Raw genomic sequence first — 15604 nt, 5'->3', positions numbered from 1 at the left:
AAGCAAGAGGCTTAACTTCATAAAGAGAACTTCTTGGATTCTTCCTCGAATCGTCCGTGATGCTCCAATAACTGGAGCCCGTACATTCTATACTGATGCCAATAAATCAGGGAAGGCAGGTTACAAATCAGAAGACTTGGGTAAGGTGGAACAAAGTCCGTATAATTCTGTCCAGAAGGCGGAATTATATGCCATTCTTATGGTGCTAAGGGATTATAAAGAACCTATTAATATAGTCACTGATTCACAATACGCAGAGTTATTTTACATATTGAAACTGCTGAATTTATACCTGATGATACAGAACTAACCTCATTGTTTCTCCAGGTTCAAGATTTGATCAGGAACAGGCTTTGCCCTATGTACATAACACACATCCGATCCCATACAGGTCTGCCAGGTCCTCTAGCACAAGGTAATGCAGAAATTGATCAATTATTGATTGGCGGTGTGCTACAAGCCTCTGAATTTCATAAAAAACATCATGTTAATAGCAAAGGTTTGAAGAAAGAGTTTTCAATTACATGGCAACAAGCTAAGGAGATTGTAAAGAAATGCCCTACTTGCTCTTTCTATAACCAAACGCCACTGCCTGCAGGGACTAATCCAAAGGGCACCCAAGGGAATGAAATCTGGCAGATGGATGAGTTCCACTTTGCAGAATTTGGCAAATTAAAATATGTTCATCACACCATTGACACTTATTCAGGCTTTCAGTGGGCAACTGCTTTAAGTTCAGAAAAAGCTGATTCAGTAATCACTCATTTATTAAAAGTCATGGCTATCATGGGTATACCTACACAAATAAAGATGGATAATGGTCCTGCTTATGTCTCTAGAAAAATGAAACGGTTTTTTGATTATTACAATATCAAGCATGTTACAGGTATACCATACAATCCTACAGATCAAGCAGTCATAGAAAGATCAAATCGAACTATAAAGGATATGTTGAACAAACAGAAAGGGGTGGAAAACACCCCCAGAAATAGGTTACATAATGCTTTGTTAACCTTGAATTTTCTCAACGCTAATAAGAAGGGAACAATGGCTGCAGTAAGACTTTGGATAATGGAAAAGTCTATTGAACTAAATCAACCAGTTTATTTCAAGGATGTGCTGACCTCACAATGGAAGCCAGATGTGCTACGTTGGGGAAGGGGTTTTGCTCTTATTTCCACAGGTGAGAAAAAATTGTGGATACCGTCAAAATTAATAAAGGTTCGGTTTGAAGAAGAGAAGCCACTTGGAAAAGATACATAACAATTCTTGCATAAGGATGGCGAACATACTGATGGTAAGAAATACAGATAGGTTGGAGGCAGGGTTCTTTTCTTATCTCCACAGGAAAATACTCATCTTCAAAGAAATTGAGGGACCCTGAATATTTAATTACTGATGGATGGACACATTTTTGTAAGTATTAATTTATATATATATGTCTTATTAAACATTTCTTTATAAATATATAGAGCTGGTTTTGAAGTTGGACTCTGGCTCAGTCCCTCTCCAATTCCAAGCCTGTTAGTAAGAGAAAAACCCAGAGTTCCTGGAGTTTCTGTCTCATGTCAAGAGCCATGATATGGGACAGAAAGAAATATGAGTTTAGAAAACATCTTTGCTTTTCTTCATATCTATCATACTTTTCATTGAAAATATCTATCATGCCTTTCATAGAATATATATATATATATATATATGTTTATATTATTAATATTTAAGTTTTTCACAATGAACAATGAGTTTTTCCTGAAGTGACATTTGAAGTTTCCAGGAAGAAGATGGGGCCCCACAACAACAACTCTACCTTTTTGATATGATGTCATGATACTGATAGCTCTAATACAAGACCTGTTTTGGATACCAGCTGCACAAGACGATCCCAACTTGGTTAGCTGAAATGGTGCACATCTTGTACAACATTCTGGCTAGACCTCCACAAAATACTCAGAGACTATTTGCAATTTTAAAAGACATTGATCTTGAAATTTAACCATCATTTTACTTTCAAAGGATCCCCCAGAAAGAACGTCGCCCCCATGACAGCTGGAAGTAATTCTAGAGGACGACATCCCCTCTCCCAGTAAAGTTTACCCCTGGGTTTAGGGACATCATTTAGGGGTTGGGAGGTTGGGGGAGGAATTATATAAGCTCAGGGATCATTTTGGAAAAAAAAAAGAGGGAATGATGGGATAATAGATTTGTAATTGTGAGTTACTGCTTTTTGACAAATATATTGGTATCGATTCTTGTATATTGATACAAAGTTAAATTATATTGACTATTGTATGCATGCATGTTTCTATCTCTGTTTAAAACATTTTTTATGTATTGACATATATTGTATTGATATATATTGTATATATTTACCATATTGCAGTGTACATTTCTACCTCTGATTAAGATACTTATATGTTTGTGTATTGATATATATTTACCATATTGCAATGTATATTTGTACAGTGTTTATATTTGGAGGTCATTATCCTCATTTGTTACACAGTTGTTTATTGTCTTAGTCTTTAAGTTAGATAGATATTGAGAATTATATAGATAAATTGAGAATTATATATTATATAAATATAGTCATTTATAATTAGACTAATCAGGTTCTCTAGATATATAGAGATTATACTCAGTATAGATAGATAATCTTCTACGTCTTCAAAGAGCTGTAGAAAATGGCCTTTAATCTAACTCAGAGTTTCGTGATAGTGAGACACAATTGCTCCTGGCAACACCGCTCTATTCCCGAGAGAATGTTGAGCACCAAAGACACTCCATCTGGAGCCTTTCTATTTGGCAGAACTGGCCTTTGGGCAAAGAAATGCCCATACCTCAACCACTGACAGAGATACAGAGCGTGCATCAATGGATAAAACAGGACTGTCATATCCTGCCAAGACAGGGTAAGATGGTTTTGAAAAGTTCCTTGCCTTTAATAATGGTATGTCAGTTATGTTAGGCCTTAGCCAAAATTGGTTGACTCAACATTGCAAATGAGACTTTGGGTGATTGCCCAGGTAGTCAGTTGTCTCTGTCAATTGTTGCACATTTTGGATATATCTCGTTTGTTGAGTAGTGTTTATTCCCTTCTCAGATCTTTGACGGAGTTGAAGATTATATAATTGTAGTTACTCTCTACATTATTTGGACTCCTTGAGATAGAATGTTTAGCAAAGATTTTGTTTTCGATATTGTTTGTTATATTTATTATTTGTTGTTATTGTATATAGTTGTATTTGGTTTGGTTCTTTCTTATTTAGACAAAAAGGGGAGATGTAGGGATAGGTCCCGCCCATTGGGGGGCGTGTTCGCCTCGGGCTAATGTCTGCCTATAAATTTGGCGAGCGTGCTCCCAGCCATTGCTTCTGCTTTCCTGATCTCCGCGGGAACGGTGGTTCTGTAAGTCTATTTCTACATTAAAGCTATAGATATATATGTTTTTTACAATCTGTCTGCATTTGTTTACGCCATTACAAAGCACCTGTTTCACACCCACATCCTCATGAAGGGAGGGATTCAGTCCCAACCTTCCCAGAGCTCTCCAGATAATGTGCTGGCCAGCCTGCAGACCCTGGTCATAGAGAGCTGTAGCACCACTGAGTCCCAGTTCCAAGCCATTCTACCTGCCCTGGACAGCCGCTTCCAGCTTATAGCCTACAGTTAGAATGGAAACTAGTAAGCTGTGTGCTTTATGGAGTAGCTGCCAGACTGAGAAAGCTCGGATAAGGATGGTACCACATGCCCCAGTAGAGACTTAGTGACGGTTGCCACTATTTCCTAGACCCTGAGGGATTTCTCCAGGGCTGTTCTAAGTTGAGACAGGTATTGGGCGACCTAAAGCCATGAGGCTGGTTTCTCAAGTAATTTCACTGAGACTATATTCTTGGAATATTTCACTCTGGGACACAGTGGCCTTTGTAAAGAAGCTCTGTTAGGTAATGTTGGTTGGGCATTCACATAAACATTTGCAGGGTAGGTAAAAGAAATGTTTTGAATTCTTATTTTAAACAAGTTTTATGATATTTGATAAAGGAGTCATTTAATGTGTCTTGCAGAGTGAAAACTGCCCTTTATTGTGACTCCCTCGGTATTAGGCCATCAAGACGACTCTGCCAGTAAAGCCGCTTAATCTGCATACATGGAGACTTAGGTTCAAGTCCCAGGAACCATGTTAAGTTACAAGCTGAGAACCAAATTCACAAATTTGTACACAATGAGTGCCTACCCCCATCACACACACTAATAAATACACTTTTTTAAATAAAGAATGTTCTGGGTTATACGGGGACTAATTTTCCCAGTCTCATCTGCTGAACACAGTCATACGGGACATCCTGATGGGATGAGTGACTTACCAGATCTGGCCTAGATGGCAACCTGCACCCTAACTTTCATGGAGGGGAACATCTCATCTGAGTGCACATGTGATCCGTTGGAAGCCTCTGACCTGGGCTTGTAAGGAGCTGAGTTCAGACACTAGTTAAACCTGCTTTGAAAATCACATTTAGGGCTGGAGAGATGGCTCAGCGGTTAAGAGCATTGCATGCTCTTCCAAAGGTCCTGAGTTCAATTCCCAGCAACCACATGGTGGCTCATAACCATCTGTAATGAGGTCTGGTGCCCTCTTCTGGCCTTCAGGCATACACGCAGAAAGAATATTGTATACATAATAAATAAATAAATAAATAAATAAATAAATAAAAAGAAAATCACATTTACTCAGGGTGTGGTAAATTGTCACATAAGCGGACTTGAATTAACAGACTATTTAGATTAGCAGTAATTTATCAGATACAAAAGAAGTCTGTTAACCTCAGAAAACTACCAAAGTAATTATTCTCCCATGTATAGCTCGTTTAATCACTGTGTTTATTGGGCATCTTTATAGACAAAGCATCATGTAGAATTACCTACTGTGACAAAGATGGTGTCCTCCATAGATCTACCACCCACATTCTCTAACACCTTCTGAGCGCAGGTACACCTGGGGGAGAATTACATACAGCAAGAAGAGGGTACGAGCTGCATCTTAAGTGAGTGTCTAATGACGACCCTCTGTCCTTGATTTTGGAAGTAATCCACTGTCCATGGCAACACAGGGAGACACTGTCTTAAAAAAAGACATAAAAAAAATAGAATGGGATCCCCAAGCTGTGTGAACATCCAGGACAAACTTGCTTCTGGAGCTCCAGCCAACCATAGGATGATTCATTCTCATACACATCTTTGGTTTGAGCATTAAATACACCAAAAATAATTGAAAATGGTGTTGGCCTCTATTTGAAATGGGAACAGATAAACAGATTTGAAGAGCTTCCCCATGAGTAGTGGATTTAAAATTATAACTACACTAAAAGCATGTCCTTGGTGTAGTAAGGAAAAACCACTTAAAGCTTATTTTGATCCCAGCACGTCTGCATCCACAGATAGCAAAACTCACCAGGTCCTTAAGAAACTTCATTCTGGGTTTTCTAGATGGAATGTAGGCAATGATTTTTATCTCCAATGAGGAGACACCTCTACATAATTAAGATTCTTGGCATGCCTTTGGTTTCTCAATGTAACAGTCCCGACAGTTCTGGTACTCTGTAGACCAGGATGGCCCTGAACTCAAAGACCTTCTTGCTTCTGCCAAGGCCTGTGCCACAACTGACAGTCTAAATTCCTGACATTACTAATACTCTGTGAACACAAAACATCTTTTCTGCATCCCCAACAATCACTTAATTATGAAACAAACCAGACAGTACTCCTCCAGGCTCTCACTGCACCTTAGGAGTCACCAGAACAACGTTTAGAATTGTATAACTGTCTCTCTGATGTCAAATCATTTACAAATGCGCAGTTGTCTCTTATTTTAGCAGTCTCCTGTCCCCTCATCCCATTGTTCCCCATGTCAGCCACAGTCCCTGTGATCTGAACCATGAACCATTTGCACACCATTGCGGTCCAATATATTGACCATTGTGAGCCATGTGCTCTAAGATCCTCTAGATGAGATACCTGTGCATAAGTTTCTATGACATGTACTGTTTTAACACTGACCTTATTAGGGTGCTGGGAAAAGAAATGGGTATTGAAATGCTGGGAAAAAGTGGGCTCTGTGCTGATGGAGACACACTAGCAATGCCACAAACTCAGCACATTTATTATATGCAATCAAGGATCCACACGGTGAACATACACTCCCTACACTAGGGCTTCCATTCCCAGTACCAGAAGCAACCTTATCCTACTCATGGAAAAAAGTAATGTCTGGCCTCCAGGTCATAGGATCAGGGTTGAAAACGGACACAGTCGGTTCTTGTAGCAAAGAAAACATTCGTTGGCTGCCTTTTGGCCCTGAGTATATCGAGCACCTCAGGACAAAGTTGCCTGAATCTATCTCTAAGGTTTGTTATGAAATCATGGCATTCCAAAGGGACGGGATACATCTCATGGGTCAGCTTGCTCAACTTGGCTGTGTGATGTAGAAGGTTCTTGAAGACATGCAGAGAGATATAATTATGATAAAAATTGACCCTGGTAAGCTGGGAGCATTGGCTCAGGGCAGGCCCAATGGCATTGAAATGGCGGTCCCTCATGCCACACTCTTCCAATTCCAGGATTTGCAGGGTACTTGTGATTCTCTCAAAGAGAACCACAAGGGGCTTAAGGCATAAATGAGATAGCTCTACATCACTCAGTTTCAGATGTCTGAGCTCACAAAGATACAGGCTCTGGCTCAGGTAACCCAAGTCTGACGGTGAGAACCAGCAGCCAGTGATGGTCAGGGTCTCCAAGGGGATCTTCAGTCTCCTAGGGAAAGATCAAGGGATTAGTTATGCCAAATGGTATTGAAGAGGATTGGTAGGATTGAAAGCAAGGTAGATGAGGCTTTCCCCAAATTTAGTCTGTTCATGATAGATTTAGCATCAGACCAGCAGTGTCCCTAAGGGTCCCCTGACATGTTATCTTCCCCACCACAGCCAAGTCCCATTCCTCCAACTTCAAACCTAATATCGTATATTTAGCATGCAGTCAACCATTTTGGACTCTTAACAACCTTTCACACATGAGCAATTGCAGGTATGCTGGCGCCTGTTCCCAGATGTCTGAGCACAGAGCTCATTTGCTGGGTTATTCTACATCTCCACCACTGCTATATTCACAGTGGTCAGGCCATCAAGATCACACTAACCTAGAAAGAAAAGGATTTGTTTCCTATATTTTGAAGAACCCTCTCCATCCTTCCTTACCTGGGCCACTCTTCAAAGCAGCCTGCCAAGAAGTAGCAATAACTTATGTAGAGATTCTGGAGACAGGGGAGTTTGTTGAACTGAGAAAGCACCAGGCTTATCAATTCCTGCTTTACAGAAGCAGCCAACCTGAAGGGCTTCTGAATTTTTTTTAGCACAAGCGTGTGGAGATTTCTCATCTGCCCCAGGTAAGGAAAAAGGTGTGGCATGGATTCAAACTGCCACAAACTCAGTTGCAGCTCCCGGATACAGTCTGCATCTACCATTTTGAAGATCCTTTCGGCAGTGAAGACGGGTGAATTCCAACTCTTCAGCTTTCGGCAGCATAAATGAACAGAATCGTTTTGCTGCTGGGCCCACTGCAACAAGTATGTGTGCCATTCACTGAAACTGGCCTTCTTTTTTTTTTTTTTTTTTTTTTTTTTTTTTTTTTTTTTTTTTTAAATAATTTTTTTTATTAAGAAAAGAAGAAAAAAAAACATAAACAAAAAACAAGTTTCCACCTCCTCCCAGCCTCCCATTTCCCTCCCCCTCCTCCCACCCTTCTCCCCCTCCTCCCACCCTTCTACCCCTCCCCCCACTCCTCTCCCCCTCCCTCTCCAGTCCACAGAGCAGTCCAGGTTCCCTGCCCTGTGGTAAGTCCTAGGTCCTCCCCCCTCCGTCCATATCTAGGAAGGTGAACATCCAAACTGGCTAGGCTTCCACAAAGCCAGCACATTAAGTAGGATCAAAACCCCGTGCCATTGTCCTTGGCGTCTCATCAGCCCTCATTGTTCGCCATGTTCAGAGAGTCCGGTTTTATCCCATGCTTTTTCGGTCACAGTCCAGCTGGCCTTGGTGAGCTCCCAGTAGATCAGCTCCACTGTCTCAGTGGGTGGGTGCACGCCTCGTGGTCCCGACTTCTTTGCTCATGTTCTCCCTCCTTCTGCTCCTCATTGGGACCTTGGGAGCTCAGTCCAGTGCTCCAGTGTGGGTCTGTCTCTGTCTCCATCCATCACCAGATGAAGGTTCTATGATGATATGCAAGATATTCGTCAGTATTGCTCTCGGATAGGGTCATTTCAGGTTCCCAATCCTCAGCTACCCAAGGAACTAACTGGGAACCTCATGTTGGGCACTTGGGAGCCCCTCTAGGGTCAAATCTCTTGCTCACCCTAAAGTGGTTCCCTTAACTAAGAATTGTGGTTCCGTGCTCCCCTATCCACCTTTCCTTTATCCCAATTCTCCTGATTCCCCAAATCCCCCCTCCTTCCCTTCTACCTTTTCTCTCCCCATCTCCCCTTACCCCCATCCCACCCCACCCCCAAGATCCTAATTTTCTCCCCGGCAATTGGGTCTACTTCCCTTAGCCAAGAGGATAACTATATGTTTTTCCTTGGGTTCACCTTCTTACTTAGCTTCTTTAGGTTCACCTATTGTAGACTCCGTGGCGCTAATTTATGGCTAGAAACCAATTATGAGCGAGTACATCCCATGTTCATCTTTTTGGGTCTGGGACACCTCACTCAGGATAGTGTTTTCTATTTCCATCCATTTGCCTGCAAAATTCGAGAAGTCATTGTTTTTTACCGCAGCGTAGTACTCTAGCGTGTATATATTCCATACTTTCTTCATCCATTCTTCCATTGAAGGGCATCTAGGTTGTTTCCAGGTTCTGGCTATTACAAATAATACAGCTATGAACATAGTTGAACAAATGCTTTTGTCATATGATAGAGCATCTCTTGGGTATATTCCCAGGAGTGGTATTGCTGGGTCCAGGGGTAAGTTGATCCCGAATTTCCTGAGAAACCGAAACACTGACTTCCACAGTGGTTGCACAAGATGGCATTCCCACCAGCAATGGATGAGGGTACCCGTTCCTCCACAGCCTCTCCAGCAAAGGTTATCCTTGGTGTTTTTGACTTTAGCCATTCTGACAGGTGTAAGATGATATCTCAAAGTTGTTTTGATTTGCATTTCCCTGATTGCTAAGGAAGTTGAGCACGACTTTAAGTGTCTTTTGGCCATTTGAACTTCCTCTGCTGAGAATTCTCTGTTCAGTTCAGTGCCCCATTTTTTAATTGGGTTAATTAGCATTTTAAAGTCTAGTTTCTTGAGTTCCTTATATATTTTGGAGATCAGACCTTTGTCTGTTGTGGGGTTGGTGAAGATCTTCTCCCAATCAGTAGGTTGCCTTTGTGTCTTATTGACTATGTCCTTTGCTTTACAGAAGCTTCTCAGTTTAAGTAGGTCCCAATTATTCAATGTTGCCCTTAATGTCTGTGCTTCTGGGGTTATACATAGGAAGCGATCTCCTGTGCCCAGCTCCTGTAGGGTACTTCCCACTTTCTCTTCTATCAGGTTCAGTGTGTTCGGGCTGATATTGAGGTCTTTAATCCATTTGGACTTGAGTTTTGTGCACGGTGATAGATAAGGGTCTATTTTCATTCTTCTACAAGATGACATCCAGTTGTGCCAGCACCATTTGTTGAAGATGCTTTCTTTCTTCCATTTTATACTTTTAGCTCCTTTATCGAAAATCAGGTGTTCATAGGTTTGTGGGATAAAATCCGGGTCTTCTATACGATTCCATTGGTCGACTTCTCTGTTTTTATGCCAGTACCACACTGTTTTCATTACTGTAGCTCTGTAATAGAGTTTGAAGTCAGGGATGGTAATGCCTCCAGAAGATCCTTTATTGTATAGGATTGTTTTGGCTATCCTGGGTTTTTTGTTTTTCCATATAAAGTTGATTATTGTCCTCTCCAGATCTGTGAAGAATTTTGATGGGATCTTGATGGGGATTGCATTGAATCTATAAATAGCCTTTGGTAGAATTGCCATTTTTACTATGTTGATCCTACCAATCCAAGAGCAAGGGAGGTCCATCCATTTTTTGGTATCCTCTTCAATTTCTTTCTTCAATGCCTTAAAGTTCTTGTCAAATAGATCTTTCACTTCCTTGGTTAGATGTACCCCAAGATATTTTATGCTGTTTTTGGCTATTGTGAATGGTGAAGCTTCTCTGATTTCCCTCTCTGCTTCCATATCCTTTGTGTATAAGAGGGCGACTGATTTTTTGGAGTTGATCTTGTATCCTGCCACATTACTAAAGCTGTTTATCAGCTGTAGGAGTTCTTTGGTGGAGTTTTTGGGGTCGCTTATGTACACTATCATATCATCTGCAAATAACGAAAGTTTAACTTCTTCCTTTCCAATTCGAATCCCCTTGATTCCATTATGTTGTCTTATTGCTATTGCTAGAACTTCAAGCACTATATTGAAGAGGTATGGGGAGAGTGGACAGCCTTGTCGTGTTCCTGAGTTAAGTGGGATGGCTTTGAGTTTCTCTCCGTTTAATTTGATGTTAGCTGTCGGCTTGCTGTATATAGCTTTTATTATATTTAGGTATGACCCTTGTATCCCTAATCTCTCCAAGACTTTTAACATAAATGGATGTTGAATTTTGTCAAATGCTTTTTCAGCATCTAATGAAATGATCATATGGTTTTTTTCTTTCAGTTTATTTATATGCTGGATTACATTGATAGATTTTCGTATGTTGAACCAGCCCTGCATCTCAGGAATGAAGCCTACTTGATCATAATGGATAATTTTTCGGATGTGTTCTTGGATTCGATTTGCCAGTATTTTGTTGAGGATTTTTGCGTCGATATTCATGAGTGAGATTGGCCTGTAGTTCTCTTTCCTGGTTGAGTCTTTGAGTGGTTTTGGTATCAGAGTAATTGTGGCTTCATAAAAGGAGTTTGGTAATGACCCTTCTGTTTCTATCTTGTGGAATACATTAAGGAGTATAGGTATTAGATCTTCTTGGAAGATCTGGTAGAATTCCGCATTGAAACCATCTGGTCCTGGGCTTTTTTTGGTAGGGAGGTTTTTGATAACCTCTTCTAATTCTTCGCGACTAACAGGTCTATTTAGATTGTTCACCAGGTCCTGATTTAACTTTGGTATATGATATTTATCTAAAAAAGTATCCATTTCCTTTACATTTTCCAATTTTGTGGCATATAGGCTTTTGTAGTAAGATCTAATGATTCTCTGAATTTCCTCTGTGTCTGTGGTTATGTCCCCCTTTTCATTTCTGATCATATTAATTTGCAAATTCTCTCTCTGCCGTTTGATTAGCTTGGATAGTGGTTTGTCAATCTTGTTGATTTTCTCCAGGAACCAGCTTTTTGTTTCATTGATTTTTTGTATTATTTTCTGTGTTTCTATTTTGTTGATTTCAGCCCTCATTTTGATTATTTCCAGTCTTCTACTCCTCCTAGGTGAGTCTGCTTCTTTTTTTTCTAGAGCTTTCAGGTGGGCTGTTAAGTCTCCAATGTGAGCTTTCTCTGTTTTCTTTAAGTGGGCACTTAGTGCTATGAACTTTCCTCTTAGGACTGCTTTCATAGTGTCCCATAAGTTTGAGTATGTTGTTTCTTTATTTTCATTGAATTCCAGGAAGACTTTAATTTCTTTCTTTATTTCTTCCTTAATCCAGCTATGGTTCAATAGTTGACTGTTCAGTTTCCATGACTTTGTATGCTTTCTGGGGGTAGCATTATTGTTGAATTCTAACTTTAATCCATGGTGATCTGATAAGACACAGGTGGTTACTAATATTTTTTTGTAACTGTGGATGTTTGCTTTGTTACCGACTATGTGGTCGATTTTCGAGAAGGTTCCATGAGCTGCAGAGAAGAAGGTATATTCTTTCCTATTTGGATGGAATGTTCTATAGATGTCTGTTAAGTCCATTTGATTCATTACCTCCACTAATTCTCTTATTTCTCTGTTAGTTTCCTTTCTGATTGACATGTCCATTGGTGAGAGAGGAGTGTTGAAGTCTCCTACTATTAGTGTGTGCGGTTTGATGGCTGCCTTGAATTTTAGCAATGTTTCTTTTATGTACGTGGGTGCTTTTATATTAGGGGCATAGATGTTCAGGATTGAGACTTCATCCTGATGAACTGTTCCTGTTATGAGTATAAAATGCCCCTCTCCATCTCTTCTGATTGATTTAAGTTTAAAGTCAACTTTGTTAGAGATTAGTATGGCCACACCTGCCTGTTTCTTAGGTCCATTTGCTTGATAGGCCTTTTCCCAGCCCTTTACTCTGAGTAGGTGCCTGTCTTTGTGGTTGAGGTGTGTTTCTTGTAAACAGCAGAATGTTGGATCCTGTTTTCTTATCCAATCTCTTAGCCTGTGCCTTTTTATAGGTGAGTTGAGTCCATTGACATTAAGTGATATTAATGACCAGTGGTTGTTAACTCCGGTCATTTTTTTTTAGTCGTAGAGTTTGTGTGTTTCCCTTCTTTGTTTTGTGTTGGTGAAGGGTCTCTAGATGTCTGAGTTATTGTGGTCATTGTTGGACTCCTTGGTTAGTGATTTTCCTTCAATTACATTCTGTAAGGCTGGATTTGTGGCTGCGTATTGTTTAAATTTGTTTTTATCCTGGAAAATTTTATTTTCTCCATTTATAGTGAATGAAAGCTTGGCTGGGTATAGTAATCTGGGCTTGCACCCATGGTCTCTCAGTTTCTGCATTACATCTATCCAGGACCTTCTGGCTTTCATGGTTTCCATGGAGAAGTCAGGTGTAAGTCTGATAGGTTTACCTTTATAAGTAATTTGGCCTTTTTCCTTTGCAGCTCTTAATATTCTTTCCTTATTCTGTATGCTTTGTGTTTTGATAATTATATGGCGAGGGGATGTTTTTTTTTGATCCAGCCTATTCGGTGTTCTGTATGCTTCTTGCACCTTCATAGGAAAATCTTTCCTTAGGTTGGGAAAGTTTTCTTCTATAATTTTATTAAATAGATTTTCTGGACCATTGAGCTGCCCTTCTTCTCCTTCTTCTACTCCTATTATTCTTAGGTTTGGTCTCTTTATTGTGTCCCATATTTCCTGAATGTTTTGTGATGAGAGTTTGTTGGACTTGCTGTTTTCTTTGATCAGTGTGTTTATTTTCTCTATGGTATCTTCAGAATCCGAGAGTCTTTCTTCTATCTCTTGTATTCTGCTGGTTATGCTTGTTTCTGTAGTCTCTATTCGTTTACCTAGATTTTCCATGTCCAGACGGCCCTCTGTTTGTGTTTTCTTCTTTGCTTCCATTTCAGTTTTCAGGTCTTGAACTGTTTCCATTATCTGTTTGATTGTTTTTCCTTGGTTTTCTAGGGTATCATTCACTGATTTATTCAATTCTTCAAACTTTCTGTTATATTTCTCATCCATTTCTATAAGGGCGTTTTTTACATGCTGTTTAAGGGTGTCAATCACTTTCATGAAGTCAATCTTTTCTCCTTCCTCTTGATTAAGGGGTTCTTGTCCTCCCGTTGTGGGGTCGCTTGTTTCTGGTAGCTTCATGTTGCTTTTCAGCTTGTTGGGCGAATTCTTGCCTTGACGTCGGCCCATCTCTTCTTCCAAATGCTCCCTATGGATCTTCTTTTACCGGATTAGGTCTCCTTGCCTACCAAACGCTGTCTCTCCCCAATGTTGGCTCTCCCAATGCTGCGTCTCCTGGCGCCGAAAGATCAGGCCTCCTTGCTGGTTGGGCAGCTCGCAGACAAAGCGCCTACCCCGCTTGGTGCAGGCAGGCCACAGAAACAAAGGAACTGCTGCCCCCCCGGGAGCCCCGGGTACTCGGACTCAGCGCCCAGATAGGCTGGGCTGGGCGATGCCACGCGCCAAAAGAGGGCAGTGGGGGCGAAGTGGGGAGGGCTCTGGACGGAAGCTGGGTGGGCCAGGAAGAAAGAGGCAGCACCCGGGGAGTAGAGGCCCTGCAGAGAGCCCAAGCAGGACAGGGGGCCAAGAAACCCCCGAGCTCCCCGTCCCAGGCTGGCGCCGTGGGCCAGAAACTCACCCCAATGCTGGGTCTCCTGGCGCCGAAAGATCAGGCCTCCGTGCTGGTTGGGCAGCTCGCAGACAAAGCGCCTACCCCGCTTGGTGCAGGCAGGCCACAGAAACAAAGGAACTGCTGCCCGCCCGGGAGCCCCGGGTACTCGGACCCAGCGCCCAGATAGGCTGCGCTGGGCGATGCTACGCGCCAAAAGAGGGCAGTGGGGGCGAAGTGGGGAGGGGTCTGGACGGAAGCTGGGTGGGCCAGGAAGAAAGAGGCAGCAGAGAGCCCAAGCAGGACAGGGGGCCAAGAGACCCCCGAGCTCCCCGTCCCAGGCTGGCGCCGTGGGCCAGAAACTCACCCCAATGCTGGGTCTCCTGGCGCCGAAAGATCAGGCCTCCGTGCTGGTTGGGCAGCCCGCAGACAAAGCCGAAACTGGCCTTCTTGACATCAATATCGGTTACTACCACAAATCGCTTCTTCCCCCCAGATTTAGGACAGATCTTCACTGACCGTTTTAAAGCCCTAAAGCTCTGGAAGTCAAGGCACACATCTGTCAAATCAAGCACTCTGAGTTTCCGTGTCCTCTTTGTAAAACTGGAAAAAAGAAATCCCAGAAGATAAGACAAGATACGTTGTACAGTCTACTTCTGATCCACATCTCATATCTGCTTTCCCTTCCAAGTTTTTGCTTTATCCCTTTGCCTAGCTAGGATCAATCCAGGGTCTCAGACTCAGGGAAAATGGGTCTTTGCCAGTGAGGCATTTATAGCACAGTTTCACTTCCCTCCATTTTATTCCCATCAACCCCTGCCTCATTCCACCTGTGTATGTGGGCCTGACAGGGAGAGGCCTACTCCTCAGTGGCTATGTCTACTCTTGGGTCCTCCACATTTGCCACTGTATGCCCAGATGGAACTGGCCCTCTCCCCAGTTCCTTCTCTGCACCCGCAGAGCCTTCCTCTTTGTACCTGGGTACTGCTTGCTTACCTGGAATGAACCTTCTCTGTAATCAATGCATCTAGTCCATCAAGCAGAGCTTTCAAAGTCTCCAGGTCCTTTATCAGGGCCCCGGCAGGAAGGCATGGGAAAGGCCAGACAGGCACCAAGGCCCTCAGGATGTTTGTACATTTGTCAGTTATGGCATCCTCAAACATTGTTGGGAACAGCCCCACAGGAATGTCCTCCAGATTAGAAATGAGCAAGGTCTCCTCCATCCACAGCTTCTGTAGTGCCAGCTGGAGGAGTGTGGGTGGGGCCTGCTCACCCATCCTCACTGGCTTTCAGAAATAATGATCCTGAGGAAGCATGGAAGCAAAGACACCATTTAGAAAACTTAGGAAGTCTTTCTTCTTTCCATGTGAGGACCTCTCTGGGCAAGATCACTGCTATGGTGATTACTGAAAACATTCAAGGGCCTGCCTTAAAGATTTTCACTCAGGATTCAAAAGGAGAAACCACAATAGCATAGGAACTAAAGTCTGATGACTGTAGAAAAAGAATCTTCTCTCACAAGGTCTTTCCATTCTTGTGA

The 15604-nt window shown here is 42.0% G+C and overlaps 1 protein-coding gene across 1 annotated transcript; it reads right to left on the bottom strand.

Moving 5' to 3' along the window:
• Window positions 1-6281: 6281 nt before the first annotated feature.
• On the bottom strand, window positions 6282-15341 carry LOC121448470 (oogenesin-1-like). Its single transcript, XM_041652520.1, has 4 exons — window positions 15061-15341; window positions 14511-14667; window positions 7245-7642; window positions 6282-6804 (listed from the first exon to the last, which is right to left on the bottom strand). Exons 1-4 carry the CDS (start codon window positions 15339-15341, stop codon window positions 6282-6284), a joined length of 1359 nt encoding a protein of 452 aa, XP_041508454.1.
• Window positions 15342-15604: the final 263 nt, after the last annotated feature.

This window comes from Microtus oregoni, unplaced genomic scaffold (assembly GCF_018167655.1).
Source record: "Microtus oregoni isolate MIOR12 unplaced genomic scaffold, Mior012 000005F_ref0000423, whole genome shotgun sequence".
Taxonomy (NCBI): domain Eukaryota; kingdom Metazoa; phylum Chordata; class Mammalia; order Rodentia; family Cricetidae; genus Microtus; species Microtus oregoni.
This window is presented reverse-complemented; position numbering and strand designations above follow the sequence as displayed.